General features: G+C 38.7%; 1 protein-coding gene across 4 annotated transcripts in view; it reads right to left on the bottom strand.

Moving 5' to 3' along the window:
* The window catches only part of TMEM241 (transmembrane protein 241), a 57,998-nt gene that overhangs the window by 36,057 nt on the left and 1,315 nt on the right, over window positions 1-20,626 (bottom strand). For 2 of the 4 annotated variants that reach the window (XM_054190763.1, XM_054190760.1), the window contains exons 2-10: window positions 19,405-19,451; window positions 16,796-16,873; window positions 12,325-12,406; window positions 9,085-9,162; window positions 7,648-7,670; window positions 6,162-6,213; window positions 4,937-4,985; window positions 2,866-2,911; window positions 1,835-1,870 (exon numbers count right to left, since the gene is read on the bottom strand). In XM_054190763.1, coding sequence (XP_054046738.1) covers window positions 1,835-1,870; window positions 2,866-2,911; window positions 4,937-4,985; window positions 6,162-6,213; window positions 7,648-7,670; window positions 9,085-9,162; window positions 12,325-12,406; window positions 16,796-16,873; window positions 19,405-19,451 — 491 coding nt within the window. Of the gene's footprint in view, window positions 1-1,834; window positions 1,871-2,865; window positions 2,912-4,936; window positions 4,986-6,161; window positions 6,214-7,647; window positions 7,674-9,084; window positions 9,163-12,324; window positions 12,407-16,795; window positions 16,874-19,404; window positions 19,452-20,626 lie in introns of all 4 variants that reach the window. The other 2 variants (XM_054190762.1, XM_054190759.1) reach the window with 1 other exon arrangement.

Genomic DNA, 20,626 nt, shown 5'->3' with positions numbered 1-20,626 from the left:
CCACCTGTTTTCCAGCAATTGCTTTGCACCATCATCTCACAAGCTACGCTGACCTTTAAGCCCCTTAATGGTGAAAATCCTCACAAGCTTTGATAACACATTTTCGCTTTTAAGCAGATGCTAAAATAGCCATCTTCCAATTTGCACAATTCCATTGTTGTTTTGTTGGGTTTTTTTAAGAAAAAAGAACAGTTTTAAAATATATACCACTGTACCTCACAGTTTCTTAGCGAGAGTTTCTTCCTTTCAAAAGCCTATAAATCAATAATCATACTTTCCATGTAATGTGGAACTCCTGCTCTCTGCTGGACACAGCTTCACAGACTTCAAAGGGTATCATCAACTAATGCAGAAGGAAGCCAGCCCTGACTTTTCAATCAAAGCTGCAAAATTAAGACCTTCAGCCAAAATCTGAATTTAAAGGCTCAGGCCCAGATGCAGATTTCAACTAAAATGACAACTGAGAGTCATAGCGAGGCAGGTGCCAAATGAAAAATCAATTGATTTTACTGCTTGTTACTCCCTTCAACACAGACAAATAGCTACAGCTTAAGACTTCATGGGTTATTTCTGCACAGAGCAGCACATTTGCAAGTTCCACAACTAATTCAAAACACTTTCAATAAACACAACTACCTTCTTTGAGTAAAACTGATTTGCTTTGCACTTCACAGTAGATGGAAAACAGCAACTGACTTAAACAAGAGCCTACTTCAAGCAAACTGATATTCAGATATTGTCAACGCATGGGACTCTGGTGAGCAGACACTACAATCATACAAACGCAAAACCAGAGGCCTGCATTACTTATTTATGGAAATAGGAGATTTGATTGAACTAAGATAGAAGGAGATACACAGTATCACCATATTGATGATGCTCACAAGATAAATGGGAATCTGTGCTACAGTGGCGTCCCCGATGTGTTCCTACCAAGGATCTTTAACGTGGTCAGACAAGAGTACACATCCATCTAATCAAATGGAGAAGCACAACTTCATTTTTGTTATGCTTATTCCTAACTTCTGCTCTCTCTTTCATTCCTTTTAACCATCCTTTCTTAGAACTTTGTATTCGTACTCCGTAGTGTTCCCATACAACATTAGGTACCATTCCAAGAAAAGAGGTCAACATATACAAGATGTGATTATGGATGGAGGAGAATCTAGTAAAGTCTCTATATGACTTCAAATAAAGCCTCACAAAAATCTAGTGGAAGCCATGCACACCGAATGTTCTCACTTTCTTTGAGGAAAGGATTGACTTTTTTTTTTTTTTTTTTAAATAAAAAAATGCAGGGGAGCCTGATCAGTGACTTAGGCTCTTTCACTAACTACAAAATAACAAGCCACTTTTATATCTCCAAATCAGACAGACAATTGAAAGTTTGAATTACTCAATCCCACTAACAGCACTCTGAACAATCAGTTACTGCTCATGTTCTTTGCACACTGTACTTTTGTAATCACTACCTCCCCTTCTGGCAATTTTGTACAATTTTTATTTTCTGAAGTGGGGTATTGCCAAGGAGTTACTCTGTAAATATTATTTCTGGAAATGATAGATCACTTGTGCACATGGTGATTAAAAAATTCATAATTAACACCTCGTTACCTCCCCAGATGTATATTGGCACGTCCATCTATAGCCAGAGCCAAAAAAATTCAGCTGCTAAGCAATTCAGATTAGCACTGTTCTTTCAGTGAACGTCCTGCTAAAGAAATATACATTTAAGTAGTGGTAGCTATAAACTTCCTAAACAAGCCACGGTTGAAAATGAAAACATATACCACATAAAACCAGCTACGGTGTATCAAAGGCTTATTTATTTTACCTGAATACATAGTTGATGTACTGTTGCTCCAGATCACTGGGAGAGGAGGGAAAGAAAAAAAGGTGTTCTTTTAGTAATGGAGTTAATTTGGTATAACAGATCAGTGTATTAAGTAGTGTTATAACACTGTAATATTACATTATATTAATATTATATAATATAGGACACAATGTTATAACTAGGTAACACTAACATTCTATTACAATTATATACTTTATAACCATAATCTATTAATATTATAATATTATCAATATATTAACCAGCATACTAATTTACACATCATTTGCACATTATTTCTGTTGTTACTATGTCAGCGGGAGCCTCATTTAAAGTGATAATAAAGTGAGACTGACTAAAACCCTTTAAACCGAGATGGAAAAAGGTTTTGAAGTAAATAAGCTTATGCATATTCTACACAGGCATGTATATATAATTAAATACATAATATGCAGTGGCAACATATCCATCTCCATCCATACAGACAACTGCAGATTATAGACACTGCGAACACGTCATGCCACCTGCTTTCAAAACAACTATTGTCTGGCTGAAGTTCTAAAATGCACATGGGATTAGTGCAAGGTTTCAAGGTTTTTAAGGTCCTCAGCCATTCCAGTCCTATGGCAAGTCACCAGCTGCTAAACACTTAGGAGACTGTGTCGCAAAAGGAGATACTGATAGATTCAAACCATGCAGCTTTCAAGGCTCACACAAACTAACATTTCCTCTTAATACCTGTGCCATTAATTAGGGGTTCTTCTTCCAGGACTGAGTCATCATCCTTTCATAACACACTATTTAAAACTACTTCAGTGTTCGAGTTCACAGTATAACTACCAATAACTCCATGCAGTTGTTATCAACAGTAAATAAGGCTCCTCTTGCAAGAGAAGCCATTAATGATTAAACAAGTGGCCCCGCTCACACTGATAATGCAGAGCTCCCTACAGTTTACCTGACTGCTACACAGACGTGTCTCTAACCCTCTTTGATAGCAATCTCTTTCTTTTTAAAAGAGTATGAAAACATACCTTAAAGAGCTAGGTTTCCATAACTTGTGAAATACTTTGTAAGCCCCTGTAATTGAAATGACATGTGTAATCGCCATAACATGCAATCATTCTGACAAACAACAGCTTGTTTGGCTGTGCTACCGGCAGACGCAGAACCCCTCTGAATTACAGTTTAGCAACACAGCACAAAGGATGCCTACACCATGAATAAAATGAACCTTTCGCTTCAAATTAATGCTTTTCAAAGTGGTGTCATCTCAGAGTACTATCAAGCTATGTGTTTCTGCTAGTCCTTCTGAAGAAGAGACAATGCCAAGCTCACCGCAACTACAAAGGAGTGTGTGTGTGTGTGTACATGCGTGTGTAAATACATACAGAAAAGTGTCGCAGAATGGGTTCTTCAGTCCACCCCATTTTTTGAGTAACTTCTATGATGTGTTCATCTATGTAGACCCCTACAGCTGTTGGCTCCGAGCCATCTTTCCTGTTTAGAATTCTCTCAGCTGTAGGGTCTCCAGGTTCTTTACGTTCTTGACCTGCCCACCTCTTGGTTAGCTCTCATTTCTATTCTCGGAAAAGCTTTAAGCACTGAAGGAATGAAAAATACAGCTTCAGGCTCTGTTGTTTCAGACCCTTTCTTCAAGGCTTTGTTGTTTGGGTTTTTTTGATTCACAAAGAAAACCAGAACATTAAAAGCAAATCCAGGAGAACACTATGTAATAGATGTCCTCAATTCTGCCTCCATTAGACAAGCTGAAGGGTAGAACACATGTCCTTTCTTTAATGCTCTGTCTTGATTAACTGTGCGATAAGTTAGTTCATCTGTTTGCTCTTCCTCGTAGCATCTTTATTCTGTGTCAGTTGATAGCAAATCTTATTACACAAAAAGACCGCAACAGTCATATCAACAACTTCCTCTCAAAAACAAGAGAAATGGAAAGAAGCTATATTCTGAGCATAAACATTATGTTGGCAATTCCTACACGTTTCGAGCACACAGAAGAGGCTCCTAAAGACTCTCTAAGCAGTTTTCCACCTCCGTGGCAAAGCACTGCTTTACAAATAAGACCTCTTGGCTTTGAGAAAGCAGTAACATCAGTTACAGCAAACAAGTATTTGAAGTGAAAAATCCTTAGCTTTTTGTTTTATCTAAATGAGCATATGTTTACCATATAACATTTCGTAATGGAAAAAAAAATATACTATTTCTTATTTGTATGTTAACAACATTTTAGAATGGGATCTCTAGATCTCCCTAGACACAAATACATATAAACACATTACCTCTGCCCTGAAACTTTTACAGTATGAATAGACAAAATAAAGAAGGAATCATCCCTAATTTGCAGTCAAGACTTAACATATGAATGAGTCACGCACTAAGTCTATAGGACAGCTAAGAAATAAATACAAGTCCCTTATTATCCAGCCTAATGCACCAAAAGACACAAATCTCCTAGTTAAAAATTACTACTCTTCTTTTCTTCAGGTTTTCTGGGTCTGACTGTTTCTAACTTTTCAAGGAAGATTTATGATCTATCCAAATCATTGTTTAGTTTGAAAAAGACAAAAGAAAACCTGACAGGTTATGCAACTCATTGTTAATTTTTTTTTTCTTTTAAATGCATACGATTGCATAAAAACCCGCAACATTTCAACATCCTTCCTTTGGGAGCATATTCCATGATATTTTAGAATACTTTTGTCAGTTTTTTAAGTAAAATCACTGTGTGCAATAAAACTCCAACTACAAGTTATTGCTTGTTTTTTTCATGTTTCTTCTCCCCTCAGAAAGAAGTGTCTCTTAGTAGGCAACCATCAAAAACTCCCAGAAAAGCTTAGTGCTGATTAAAACTGTATGTGCATTTTCTCATCCACTGTTAACAGACTGCAATACCCAGTTTATTCTGTTGTTTTCAATGTAGAAGCTGGAAGAGGAATGCACTTTCTTATATTTACTGAGCTGCTTCATTCTTTCCAAGTGTTTCTTACATCAAGAATGTTAAATATCTGTAATTTCATAACAAAGCTGATTTCTCCACCATATTTGCTCTTCCCAATTATTTTTTTCCAAAAGAAAATTACTTACCAACACAGATCAAGTGAATTACAGCCCATAAATAACCATTTGGATCAAACTGCAATAAAGCACATTTACATAAATAAAAGCACATTCATGTAAACATAGGTACTGTTATTTCCTTGCAGTTAGCTTCACAAAGCAAGTAGAGTGAGTGGGAGCTATGCTACAAAGAAAGAGAAGATGACTAAAGAAGACTAGGAAGACTAAAGTTTTTCCTGTCCTGCTTAGAGACCTGGCATATGCCAGTTTCCCAGGCTCTCGGCTAGTCTTGGCGAGAATAGCTCTGTTTCTTTCAGATATACACACCATTTGAAACAATCTGAGCATATGGATGCCAGTCTGTTTAGTCTTGTATTGACAGTCAGGGAGGGCAAGAGGATCAGAGGAACATCACTAGGGTTTTTGTCTTGTCTCCTTTCCCCTCTCAGCCACTGCAGCAGCTAAGCAGTCTCTCTCCCCAAGGCTCCAATTAACCAGAGAGTATCCAAGAGAGTGCTTTAAACAAACACCTGTCTTTTGGCAAGGTAGGCTCTCTTCACAATCAATGCGCAAAAATAAGCATTTTTGAGAGGAATTCACCTGGAATATTTTAGATGTCTGCTTTCCAGGGAGATCAATCATACACCAGAAGTTCCAGCTGGGCACCACGGACTATGAAGGGAGCTAGCGCAAGTGCTAGCTGTAGCTTCTGATGGCTACATTTGCTCAGATGCACCCGGTCAAGTTCCCAGATTCATCTCCCCTGACTTCAGATGTTAACTAAGGTATCTAAAACAAGGAAGCAGCCTTCCTAAGTCTCCAAAAGAGAAAAGCACCTTCAAAGAAACAGATCTTTGCTGGACTGAGCACTCTCTGGAGGTACCTCATTTCTTTCTCCAGTAGCTACAGAAAGCGTGTAGAGGGATTACAAAGCTAATTCAGGAACCTCCTGAAAGTATGTGCAATTAACACAAACCTAAGTGATTTGCCCTAAGCCCTATGAGAAGTTAAACAGTGGTTTCCTCAGCCATCACCTTCACCGAAGCGTTGCCCGTCCACATTGCGCAGAGGTTTTACCACAATGCAAACACATTAAAACCAGCAAGACTACAACATAGCAATAGGCACCATTTTACAATTCCTTCGCAGGAATCCCACCCTAGCTTACAAGTAAAAGCTGCATCCCTCATATAGGTAACAAGATGTCAAACATCAAGGTCTAACTAAAACTGCTTTACAAAGCAGAGCTCACCTGTGCGTCACATAAAGGAAGGCACACGGCTGCTACCAGGAGGAACAGCACACTGTGGAGAAGAGAAGAAAATACAAGCAAGACCAAAAGCTTGTAACCTGGATTTGTACTCTCAGTGAAGTATACGCAATTCCACTCAATTTCACACTGACATTTCATTTGTTTAATTTTTATTCCATATTTAAGAAGTCATTTCTGCCACCAAAATTAAGCTTAACATCATGCATCCTTCATAACTCTTACACAGCAAAGTTGTACGAGAAGAGAAGTAGCACAAAACATCTCAGCAGTGGTGAAAACAAGCTTTTTGATAGGGAATATTATTCTTCACTTGCCACGTGGCTTCCCTAGGCTGCTTCAGAAAGCCAAAATCAACCAGTTTCTGGATGTGAATGCCTCCCAAAAAGTTCCTTCATTAAAGTGAATGGCCTATTACAACAATTCCGGCAGAGAGGAGACCATTAAAAGTTATGGTGTAACTCCAGAGCACAGAGCAAAAGTGTGAGTCAGTGGTATTACAGCAGAAATGGCTTAAGGACAGCACAAGTCATACCCTAGTCGACTGATTAGAACTAAATAAATTTTTAACCTGTGGCTAAATCAGTATTTATACAGGCTACACTGAATACACTGATGTGTAATTTCTGTGGATTGTTGCTATTAATAATAACAAACATTTGCTTTTGCAGCTTATTTTCCTGCTCTCTAAGGGCATAGGAAAAGACAGAATAAAGATGATAAAAAAGCTGGTATCCCTGACAATAATTCAGTGGTGAATACAAGGCCACAGTAAGTCAGATGATAATGGAAACAACAGGAAGAAATAAGGAAGATGGTGCCTATAAATACACTAAATAATAACCCAACATTATCCACTCTAAGTACAGCTACAAGATTACAGAATGTGGAGAACAGCAAATATGTGTTCTTCAAGGAGATGGGGGGAAAAATAAAACTTTTAACTCGTGACTGGCTGACTTCTGTTTGTCCCTTTCTGTCTGCTTTTTGAAGCCTCAACAACTCGGGCCAATGAGGGTTGGTGGGTTGTGCAGTTTAATAGGAATGATTCTAGCAGAACTGGATATCACTCACCTCTTCTTTCTTAGGAAAGGCATTTTTAGCTATTTTCTATCACATTAATTATCTTTCTCTTACCATTTAAGATTACCCACTGGAACTTCAAACCTGATTTCTGTCTCCTTTCCAAAAAACATACTTACAAGCACTGTTTTGTTGTTCAGGAAGACTGGCCTTCTAGCTTTTTTTATTTTTACAAGGAGAAAAATGTATCTATTTAGGCAATCGTTAAAAAAAACCCCAACATTTAAAAAATATTTAATTACTCCTGTGTTGCAATTCAGGCTCACCGCCCACGGGAATGTGCCTTACATTCTTCATTGTTTTGGTGTGCCATTATCTGAAGCAAATACAGAAGCTGGAGCCAAAACAAGTCCCAATCTGAATCTGAGCAGTTTGAAAAGCTTACCTACAGACTTTCAGATGAGAGGTCTGCTGTGAAAAAGAAAGTATGATTAAAAGAATTAAAATTTAAAAATAAAAATGGTGAAATAGTTCTTTCTCCTTCCAAAAACAGGAAAGTGATGACAGCTGGTCTTACTGCACCAAACACATTAAAAATCCAGTAAGCAACATTCAACAGCCCATTATGTTTGAGCTCTGCTTAGCAAATTTAATTTGTAAAAAAGAATTAGGACTACAGATTAGCCTATTTCAACTTGATTTATATTTTCACATTACTTACCAGCAGTTAAATCTAAAACCACACATGAACTTTATACCTGGTCCTCAAACTTAACTTGAACTATACCAAAACTATGTATTGTATGTACTCAAATATTGAGTATTCTTAACTAATGAGGTACTACCCCAGCCAAATCAGTCTTGGCCTAAACTCATAAGAGTTTCCCAATCCTTTAGTCCAAAATAACTCTCCAGAAGCTTCCCAGCAAGACCCGTGTTTGCATTATCCGTGTCCATAGTGCTTTCGTCCTCCAAGAGAGGAGACACAAACATGTGAGCTAGAAGGAAAATACAAAACACTTCGACAGGGACACTAATCAGAGGACAATGTCACAGGGACATGCCATGGTACGCACTGCTGTGTTGTCCCTTAATCATAACTGTAGTGACCTCTTCAGTTTGTTAGGAGTGGCAAACATGGGCCGTTTATTTGTCTTCTATATACACAACAGAGGTAATGAATGGAAGATCCCTTCCACAGCTAGCCAGAGGCCACCATAGAAACGACTCTGTGATGAATGATTTCCCACTGTTACCTCCCACAGGAGCTCTCTGGTCAATTAGAAAAGCATTTCATGGCCTAAAAAGAAAGATCCCCAATGCAGTTTGTGAGAAACAAACCCAGGTCTTACTAAAGGGAACAGGAATTACTCTCCTGACTTCAGTAGGTCTTGGGAGAGATTCTCAAGCATTCAAAACAAATCCAAGAATGCACTGTTTTTCCTGCATTTCATGTGGCGATGTAATCCATCTATAATCATACAAAACATCAAATACTAATATATTATACTGTTTAGGTCTAAGGACCCAGTCCTCCTCCCTCTCAGCTCAAACGATGAGATTCTTATGTGGGACATGAGAGAGAGGCAATATTAATTTTCAAAAGGAAAAAGCAAGCAGGACCAAGCCGGTCTTAAAAATGCAGATCAAACTGTCAATACACATTTGCAGTGTTTCGTCAACTAAAGGGGAAAAGAAAACATCAATATAGGTACTTGTCAACAGCAAAGCTCTCTCCAGGTCTCATTAATGACTAGCTATCACAGAGAGATGAGAAAAGCACATGGCACTAATGCCTGTATTAAAAGAAATTAGGTGTCTTTTTATAGAGCGATTATATCACAGGAGGTACATCGCATGGATCAATTATTAGACGGATTACCTCTTTCTGCACAAACTTCTGGAACCCACAGGTTATAACTTCTGCCGCGTTGTGCACAGTGAGGAACACCGGGATTGGCTGCCATTGGGAGAGAACAAAAATGCCCAAATCAACCCACAACAGTCACACACATAGAAAGGGGTACTCCTCTTAGGGACAGCTGTACCACATGTTTGTAGTATTGGGGTTTGTTCTGTTTTTTAAACTGTAAACCCACGCCATATCTCCTAAAAGGGATTTAGACCTATTCCAATCGCTATTACATGGCACGGGCCATCTTTAAATGCAGACCCTGCTCGCTGCTTCTCCCACTTTCAAGTGCTCAGTCGATTTGTTTGTACACAACTACCTCAGTAAGATTTGGTCCAGGTTTATGTCTCTAGCTTTGCCTCTCTGTTCAAGTATCTGCAGCTCCACAGTAAACAGTTCTCATTAGTTTTCCCATCTCTGTCTACTGGTACTAAGAATAAAGTGTGACTCCTAGCAACAGAATTATGGGCAAGATGATTTTAGGTGATTGCGTTCAGTTACTGCTAGGAAGAGCTGCCCAAAATTAGGGTAGAAATGTAATAGTTCATACACAAGTGATGTTGAAATTATACCCACTGAGGTATCTGGACACCATCCCAACATGAAATCATTAAGAAACAAATGATAACAATAATGAATCAAACTCATTGCCGCAGGCAAACCCAACCAGAATTAGTGGTTCATAATACTTCCTCCAAATCAGATCCATGGTCTCTCCAACAGCTGAAACAGAAGCAATTCTCTGCTCCAATTAAGATAATCTAAAGACTAAGGCAATGTTAGGAAGCAGTATTTCCCCACTTGTGTATAGTATTTAAATCACACAAGTAGAGATTGAGTTAATTTCTCAGTGATGTCCATGCCTTTTAAGTATCAGGTGATATAAGCAGCAAATATCTCTCAAATTTGACTTTGTATTCAGAACTCTGTATTTTATGGATTTTTCTTTTCATTCCCATAAAGCTAGATAAACATCGCTAATTAAACATTTTAAGTCATAATGATAACTAGGGTAGATTCATAAACATAACAGTGACACCATGGTAACTTTTAACACCTCTAAATTAGCAAGGAATGAAAAACACACAAACACAGCTGGCATGAAGTTGTCAGCCTCAGCTTCACCAATTTTGAAAACCAATTCTCAACCTTGTTGCTGGACAACTGAGAACAAAAAAACAGAAGTATCTAACACAAGCATCCTGAGTCTGACACAGTAATAGGAAATACAAGGAATAACCATACACAAGGAAAGTTGACAGCAGAATTCACATTCTTGCTTTTGGGAAGCCAATTTATTGGGTTTTTCTTTCCTCCCCCCCCTGTTTTTGGCTCTTCCAAATATGTTTTGGAGCCAACAATGGCTCCAGTTTGCCTAGCCCAGTTAACCTTCTCCATATGTCTGCTGTCTTTGATGTGAGTATTTCTTAAATTTGTGAGTGGGCCTAATGCTTATGAAAAGAAAGGTTTACTGGTTGGGCAGGCAGGGTGAATAGACTCTGTACAAACCTCCCCTCGCAGCTCTGCATACTTCTGTTAATGCACCACAGTCCAGAGCTAAGCAGCCCTCCTCCAGTTCCAGCCCTGAACTCCTGGGCAGGGGGGAGTGACAGCACCTCTAGGGAGAGGCACAAACAGAGATTAAGATTGTAGCCCTGCCAGTGCACAGGAGTGTTTGAAAATGGGTCTCCTTGGCTTTGATCAAAAAAGTGCATGTAATTTCTGCTTTAGGAATAAACCCACTCCATTCAAATGCGCTGCTGAGGTGAGCCAATTCAGGTATGAGTTTGGGATAGTCCATTTTCCCTCTCACTGTGTCATAAAATTGTTGCATGCCAAGTTATTTTAAGTAAAGCTTCTATGAAGGACTGAATTTAGCCACAGAATTAGGCTTCTAAATCCCCATCCAAGTACAACAAAAAGCCATTCAGAAATGGGAGATGCTTCTTAAGAAAGGTTTGGGATACAAATCAAAACCATTCACAGCCCCCCTGCCACTCCAGTGCATCTCACTCTTGAATGACCAGAGCCGGGACAGGAGGGAAACAAGGTAATTTACGTGATGACTAGGAAGTAAGAAGAAATAGCAACGAGGATGTGACTCATACCTCCTCCACCTTCCAGGTGAGCAGACAGAAAAGATGATGCTGACAAGGCTTTATTGCTATTTCCAGACAGGGCTCTCCTTGGGGATCTTTGCTCAGTTTACACCAGGGAAGCCCAATGGAACTTGCTTTGACAAGGAACCAAGAGGAAATAAATGCAATCACCCCGAGACAGAGCTAATCTGGAGGCATGGGGCTTCAGAGCACATGCCTGTGCTTTACAAAGATCACTTGGGCGCGAGATGAGGCCCCCAGCCTTGTGGTGAGGACAGAGACCTCCTGTCCTTTTCTGCCCTACCTCTCCACCAGGACATTCAAGGGATCACTACAAGCAGAATCTTGTCAAAAAATCCCTTTTGAGTCTTCTTGGGGTTTAGGAGCTGGCAGGAGCAAGCTGGCTTTGGAGTTAGATAAAGATGCATTGACAGAATGCAGAAGGGAACTAGTGCAGAATCTGGCCTTGCAGACTGCATAACAGCAGTAAAACATTGCTATTTTTAAAAAATTCATGTTATTGCCTTCCTTTTTTTTTGTTAAGAAAGACTATATCATTTAAGTAAAAAGCATTCAACTTTAATGAAAGCAGATTTGAGATCCTCTAAATAGGTTATTGTGATTCAAATGGATCACAAAACTGATTAATCTAACCCTTCCCATAATCTCTTTCCAACTTTCAATTTATTTTTTTCAAATCCTGCACAGCATCAAAAGCCTCTCACTGAAATGGTCTTCAGCCTTTTCCTGGAAGGATTTCACACAGATCCCACAGCCCCGTTCCCCCTTTTGCAAAGTTACAGCTAGTAACTTCTTCAGCTTCTTCCCTACTTGCACAATTCAGACCACTGAGGATCTGTTCGGCAAAATACCGAGTACTCTGGAGAGATGCTGAGTGCTTTGCACTGTCATAGAAGTGCTTTTTGATGCTGCTCTGCAGTTTGTAGGTTTGGATTGCTGCTCTAGCACCATCAACAATGTATGTATTATCTGAACCCCTCCTCCCTTCTTTCTCCCCGACGCAGGAACAGCGTTAAGCACCTTGTATGAAGAGAATGTTCTTTGCTCGTAGAGGTAATAAAGAACTGACTTCTACTTGTGTGTTTCTTACCAATCTAGACAGTGCCCTAGAGCCAGCATAAATAATGCCAACAAACAGTACCGAAGCAGGAAGCCATGACAGGATTTCAGACCTGTGAAAACAATTAAAATCCCATTACTTCACCACATTCTGTTTACATACAATCCACAACAATTGCTTGCAAGGAATATAATAATAACGTATATATGTACGTATTTTCAAAGGTGTGCATATTAAATTCATTGTCCGATTGTTCAATAAAGGAGTCTGAGACAGAAATTAATGACTTCATCTAATCCCAGATAGAAGCTATCTCCAGATACATTTTCTTTCTTTTACTCTTTCCCTGGCTCCTCTCCCTGCAAAAGTGTTTGTTTCATGGCAATTACTCCTATTGCTTTTAAGGGAGAGAAATTTCAACTAATTTCCTTGATGCGTTGTAAAAGGAAGAAAAACTGACAAATGAAGGCATAAAATGGTGTACTTGCACCGACAGCACACATTTTCACTATGTACAAATACACTTGCCCACCCACACATTCATTTCTCAGCCAGATTTACAAAGAGATTCTTCCTAAAGATCAGATTGTCTCTGTGGGAGCCTGTCTCTTGAGATTTCCTAATGATACTCCTTTGACTAAGCCAAACTCCTAGAGGCAGTTTGACAACTAATGGAGGAATGAAGTCATCACAGATTGAGCTGATATTTTTTTTAGCCATGGTTATTGCAGTAGGGTTAGGTTTCAGTTCTGAGAAGGGGCTTCAGAATTTGCACTTTTCCTTTTTTGATCTTGGTACTTAAGGGGAAAAGGGATCAGGTAGCTGGTAAATTTCAGAGAGAATAATGTAAGATTTTCAGCAAGGGAGGAAAAGACCTAAAGTGATCTAAAGGCCTGATCCAAATGCTTCTCAGGACTGAAGACACTGCTGCCTCCATTCACTCTTCCCAAGCTTTGAACTGAAGTCAAGAAAATGTTAGTGAATAATGCTGGTTCTCAAAAGGAAACCAAATTGCTTGTAGTTCCTTATTTTGGATTACACTACCCACTAGCATGTAAGAATCAAAACATAATTATAGCTACCGCTACACTACCATACTTCATGGATCACAAGAAAATAGACCACTAAACATTGACATCAGAACAGTCTGAATGAAGATAAAACATGCCTGAAGATTCATGTAAACACAGACAAGGAAAAAAACCTAAACATCATGTTCCCTTTTTTTTTTTTAATACATAATTTTCTAAAATACTTGACCAAAACCCCAGGGTAACGAAAACAGAGTAATCATTAGATCCTTTCACTGGCATAAATATTTGCTCTGGTTTTGGGAGTATTCACTATCATTTTGTATAAAAACACTGTTCTTTTTAAGGTTATTGACTTCAACCGGAATTTCACCAAGACCAGAATCTAAAACTGTCATACCTCATTACCATCGAGTTCACATCAGACAAGAACAAAAATACCCCCACCCTATTGGAACTGCAACAAATAGAAGAAAGGGGGAGGGAAGAAAAGAAAGGAGGGCTGGGAAGATGAAAGGAAGACACAATGAAAACTGAATGTTCATTTAGAACATAACACTCTTTCATGTTCCCCACCACTAAATTCCAGGAATCCCAAATATATCTTCATGTCCACAGCAATACTGTGAAGTGCAATGGAAAAGGGCTTCAGATGCTTTTTCCATGATGTAAGGGTAAAATTTTATGCTGCCAAGTGGGAATTTCAGGACTGAAAAAGAATGCATGGATGTTTGATGTAACGTGTCAGCACCAACAATCTGTCTTGTATGTAAACCAATTAGTAGCTTCTTATGTTGTCAATACAGTGATGTACACGCAGAACAGGAAAGCTCAGTGGTGAGCTTGCGGTTGTAGGGTTAATTCCAAAGCCCACTAAAGTCAGTGGGTAGCTTCCCCTAAACCACACTTAGAAGCTTTGGCTTAAGCAAGGCTCTGAGCTGCTGCTTAGCTGTGGGGAAAATTCAGCCCTACAAGAAATGCCAACCCGAACACATAGGATTTCTGAGCCTACAAGGGTTAGGCAGGTGCTGGGTGGCAGATCACAGTGCTGGAAGCATTATGCAGATGCTACACATATTCCTGTGCGCTCCACAGAGCCCTCGCCTTGGCTACAAGTTTTGCAGACAGACACCATTCACCCTTTAGAAGCAACAATGATGGTGACAAAGTCCCTTACAGCTGGGAGTACTGGGGCGGGGGGGGAGAAGCAGATGAAAAGCAGGACATTCCCAAAACCTAAGAGAAATTACTCTAAGTAATATGTTTTTATTTGGTCTTTATTGTGAAGCTAGCGTTCCTGACTTAAGACAAAGGGTGATGATCTCTATGCAATAAAATAATTCCGCCGAGCCACTTTGGGATAACCTGAACTGTCTCAGAAAGCATATGAGATCAGTCCACATGACAGAAATACCGAGACTTTGTGGAACTAAACAAACAAATAGGTAGCAGTTTATTATTTGAAGCGTGACAAGACTGGGGACTGGATATGGTTTTCTTAAGTATCCTACACATGCACTAAAAAAATAAAAACCAGGTAGATTCAGAGACCTATATACTGTAAGACAAGGGGGAAATGACCTCACCTTTGGAGGGGGAAGGAGCTTAAGAGGAAGTGGTAGAAGCTTTGAGACATTATGTTTGGTTTTGGGTGAATTTTGGGGGGTTTTGGGGTTTTTTGGGGTTTTTTTGGGTTTTGCTTGTTTGTTTGTTTTGTTTGTTGTTGTTTGGTTGGGTTTTTTATATACAGGAGATATATGCTACAGGTCCAGTCAGGCAAAACATTAAAGCATGTGCATAATTCTTCTGAAGAAAGACAGAATTAAACTCACGCTGAAGTAGTTGGCTGAAGTATAGCCAAAACATTTCAATTAATTCTGGTAATTTCATTGGGTCTATTCTAGAACAGGCATTCTGCTGTATTAGCTAAACTAATGAAGAGGTTTCTCCTCAACAGGTATTTTAATCACTTTTCCTATAGTGTGCTGACATCTAGTGGCCTCAACTCTCCATCGTCAAAACACGAACCAAGTTTTCACCAAAACTTTTCTTCGATAAAAACAACCTCTTCAACAGTAGAAAATGTTTTTTGTCCAGTATTTTCTTTAATGTCTTCCAAGTTTTGAAAAAATGAAAATACCTTTTCCAAGCTGGAAAAAAGATTCAATTTCTTTAATTTCACAATTTAAAGCAAAAGTAACCATCTAGTCACAAAAAGTTGAACTAAAAAGGACTGACGGCTGTATTCCTTTGTCCTTTAGACTGTTCTGTGAAGGAAAAATGTGCATAAGCAATATACATTTTATAATAATATATGGATCAGTAACTGCCACTAAAGCAAGGTTCGGACCTTAGTCCTGCCTCTACCTCTATCACTGACAGCTTTTACACCAATATCCCTGTTTTGCCTATGCTGCAGATAAAAGATAGGAAGTTAAATTCTATTTCCATTCACAACTTCACTTAAGTTTCAGTGGTGATGTAGTCACTTGCATAGACATGAAAACAGAATTTAGATAGTTCTTCTGACATACACGCAGGATTTCATTCCAAATTAGGAGATTCAGTTTTGCAAGCCAGCTGTTTGAAATCCAGTCAGAAAATTCATCAGTTGTCACTTGCTAATACAGAATGACTGAAAAAAAGGTACATTAGAAAGGAACTCTGGCAATCATCTAGTCCAATCTCCCCCAGCTTCAGAGTCAAGTCACATTACTCAGGTCATCGTTCAGTAAAGTTCTGAATATCTCCAGAGATGGAGATTCGCCGGTTGCTGTGGACACACGTCTTCTAAATCATAACATCTTGCAAAATAAAAAAAGATATGGCACATTCCATACCACAGAATGGATCCACCTAAGCAGAGTACAGTATGCTGGATAACTCTACTGAGTCGCCATCATGCTCAGTTCAAGCAGATGATTTTTGTCTACACAGGACCTTTTAATTTGGAGTTGGATTATTATATCAATCCTGTACTGCAATGGCTGCTTTTGCTGAGGGGGGTGAGTGATTCCCATTTATGGGACACACTTAAGAGAAAAAGGCAGATCACATTTGTGGGCTTCGCTGCACTGAGGTTTTGGGAAAGCACGTGTCAATGATCTTAACTAACATTACTAAGGTTTTTCTTATAATACTATAAAATAATCCAGGGAAGAGATGTGAACAGATGGGTTTTAATTTAAGGATAAGTTATCCTTATAGTTTTCACTAATGGCTATGCTTTTTTGATTGTCTTACCAAGGTTGAATTGAATCCACTTCATATTAGTAACCAGTTGAAGTGTGTGTCATTGAACATTCATTAGCCTAAACCACAAGATCTGCCCTACAACTGTGAAGCAGAACAAATACACAGACATACACACTGACTTCTATTTTAGCAAGTTAGTAACTTCCACAACCAACAATGTTGTAACCCAGCTACAGAAAGTAAGTATTCAGCAGATACTGAAAAACCCACAGTACCTTGAACACAAGTTTATCTCCACCCAGCCCAGCTTCCAGGAGACGTGAAGCAGAAGTCCACCCACTAATGTCTGCCACCTAAAATAGAAACAAAACAGCACCTCTGAATTGTTTGTCCTTTTTAACCATGTGGACCATGACCTTAGAATCCACAGAATTTCTCACAGCTTACCCATGACTCTAGTTATCTACTGTTTCTCCAGGTTACCAAGGATGCCACTATTCCCCTTTGAATATAGCATTTTTGTGAGTCTTCATTTCCTCCAAATTTTCTAATACTCTAGTTCTTCCAGCTCCTGTTTCAAATGTTTTGTAAATTACCGTCTACTACAATTACCTTAGTCATGTTACTTAATCCCCATTGTATTATCTCTTCCCACACAAGGTTTACAATAATAATAGAGATGTTACAGCTGTGATGATCTGAAGACGCAAGTGAGGCAAGGTTTGTGACAAGGGGTGAATATCTTTTCATACATAAACTGTTATTTTTAGAACAAATAAACGTGATTTCTGGATTTAAAAACTCACTTCAGCTGAAGTAATAAGCCCTCAGGATGATGTGTGTAGTCCTAGTTGTTTCAGACATTAGCTCTATGACTTCCCGTGGTTATTCATGCTGGGCTTAGATTACAAACTCCCTCGAATTCAGACTCCTTTACCCCCCCCGCCCTTCCCACATCTTGTGTAGCAAGCACCAAGTTAACTGCCATCAACAATAACATCATTATGCTGCATGAGCCTCTGATTCAGAGCCTCTAGAGAAAACATCTTTACAGCCAGATAACCTCGCATATAAAGCACAATACTGCGGTTTTCTCATTGAAAAGGTATATAACAATTACATATATTCTGCATTGACTTATCTATCTAATGACTTACCCTACTATAAAGGTCTTCCTTAGTCTATTATGGAAATAGTATGCGAGACCATAGAAATGCTTGCAGATAACTTAAAATTAGTAGTGATGCACACTGATTTTTTTAAGATTTAAAATAAGTTACTAGCTTCCTTCTTCCTTAAGCTAGTGGTTTTCAGAGACGTGTTTGGATGAAAATCCTTGAACATCTAGCAGAATTCAGAGAGAGAAACTGTACTACAGTGTTAAATCACATTAACATCTGTAATAGGTATAGAGGTGATTTTATTTATTATTCCCATTCATTGCAATGCATTTAAGCAGTTATTTAAAATCTCTCACACATACACAAATAAACAAATATTCACTTTATGTAGTATTAAATACAGTTGGACAGTGTCAGAAAAGAGCAAGTTCACTGTCTACATGGGTATGATGAATACTCAATGCCACTATCACAGCTCATTTCACTTTTTTTAAGTGAGGAGCGTATGAGAGATTAAAAGCCAGGTATCCATGATGTTTGCTGCAGGCTTGACCGTGCTCTGTTCCAAGCCAGTGATGAATTGCCATCAACTTTATTGTGAAGAATTTCCTCTTGTCTCAGGTTTTAAGGACAGAAGTTGAAGTTAGTTAACAGTTCCCAACAAATGATAACAGCACCAACTGAGAATAACACTCTCTTCCTCCTTTGCTCATCCATCATAGCTCTAAAGGAAAGTGCATCTGAACCACTTCGGAATTTTCAAGAAAAGGTCACCTTTAAAAGACAGAACTTACGGAAAAATATTAAGATGCCGAGATGCATTTCCAAATCATAGAAAAAGGAAATAACTGTGATAACACAGATACCATAAGGCAGTTGCTTGACACTGAGATATGCTTTTTTACTATTGATTTACCACACTTTTATTTTACATACATTACCCAAAACCCTTTCCCCATATGATAAAATTCTTGTCCAAGAGACAATCTGTGTGTGTGTGTGAGTCAGAACCGAAGAAAGCATTTGTTGCATATTTAATAGAGCTGAGTACACTCAAAGAAAATAGAGATTCCCAAGGCAATTAGTTGATTGCAGGCCTGGGGCTGCACAGCATGGCTTATATTTTTGTCTGATGTGCAGCAGTAAAGCAGTTAAAGATATCCAGTGTCTGCAGACTTTACTATTCTCTCAAAAGAACAAATGGGGGAAATCTTGACTTTAAGAGGCCAGATTTTCACTAAATGTCTCACAAATTATTAACAGCACTGATGGTATATATGGCTATTTGACAAAACATTGTTTCTCATTACAATCATTAAGATATTATAGTGACTTGTGATGCAGAGTTACAACAATGGCTAAGCATGAAAATAAGCAACATGGTATGCCTAAACATGGGTTTAAGGTTGGTTTTCATTAGCATAGCAAAAGAATACACCACAACTGCACATTATCCATGAGTGCCATTTCCAAAGAAGACAGACTGTACTATAATTGCTACTTTTCTATGATGAAGCATAAGACTTTCAGGAAAATGAGAAATGATGGAGTCTGTATATCTTAATTACATCATCATCATGATGTTTAAAAATTAACCAAGACACATTAATGAATGCTTTACTAAGGCTTCATGAAGTATGTTCTCTAGACAGCAAAAGCCAGTAATGACAAGAGGTACTAAAGTTAGCTTCAGCATGGAACTGCAAGACATTTACTGATTTAAGTAATTTTTCAAACAGTTGTATTCTTAAAACAGTACTTACCCTTGAAAAAGGGTAGGGTAGGTAAATTTCAGGACAGACAGGACATACTGGAAAACAAATACCAAATTAATGGACATCAAACACCTACAGCATTCCAACATTAACAAGCAATCGTGAGAGAAACAAAACACAAAAAGTTTCTACCAAAGTAAAGAAAAATAAAAAGACAAAAAAAAGTTTTCAGTAATTTCTCTTCCCAAGTCAGAACTGATGGATGCTGCCCCAGTCACTGTGGAAGGTAGCAGACACTAAAGTACATGAGGTGTGGAGTGGACACACTGAACAAGGGAGAGAAGGCTACCTTCTCAATTGCTCTTTCACTTTCTGAGCACACTCCATGCATCACACTGAATGGGAAAAGGATTAACAGGAACTAAAAGACATAAGCACTTGTCAATTAAAATCATATCATATCACAGAGGCAATCTTTAGCAGAGTCAAGACCAATAATCTCAACCTAATTGTCTCCTGATGATTAATTCGTCTTACAGACCTAACATTCTGTTCACACACTGTTTTGGGTAAAATATTAAGCAGTCTGTAAAGCCTTTTGTAGGTTTAATACATGGGAGATAAAAGGAAAGCCTCTGTGTCGTTGCTTTAGTATGCTTTGTCAGGGTCTGCGTGTATGGATGCTCGTGTCTTTTCACACTATATACGTATATAAGCAAATATGAGCCAGAAATACATATGCTTTTTTTGATGTGTATATCAGGATCTAACAACGTCCCCTAATGAGGCATATAAATACTATTTCTGCAAAGGAGAAGAATGACTGAAGCTTCCTCAGAGGCAAGGAAAGGTACCTGCCATTCCTTCCAAGTTGTCAATGGCAAAAGGAGAAACTGAAAGCTTTCACGAGAGAGGAAACTGTGCTGAGCACATTGCAAGGTCCAGATTTAGGTGTGGGGGGGTGTTGCTAAGAAGCATCAATACACAGAGACAAAAAGAAGCTGGCATCATGACAAAGCATGTTGATTCACAAAGGGTCGTGTCATACATACATTTGTCTGAACCACCACATGGGTTTTAAATCAGGACAATATACCTGCAGGTGTCCATACCCCCAACTTGCGTTTACATACCACCTGCAACAACTAAAAGGTCTATACTCTGGTTATTTATACACTAAAAACTACATTCAGGTTTGCAAATGGAGGCCCTATGTCAAAGTCCTTCCAACTTCCTCTCCAGTATAGTTAAGCACTTTTTCCAATACTTG

This window comes from Rissa tridactyla, chromosome 2 (genome assembly GCF_028500815.1).
Source record: "Rissa tridactyla isolate bRisTri1 chromosome 2, bRisTri1.patW.cur.20221130, whole genome shotgun sequence".
Lineage (NCBI taxonomy): Eukaryota > Metazoa > Chordata > Aves > Charadriiformes > Laridae > Rissa > Rissa tridactyla.
This window is presented reverse-complemented; position numbering and strand designations above follow the sequence as displayed.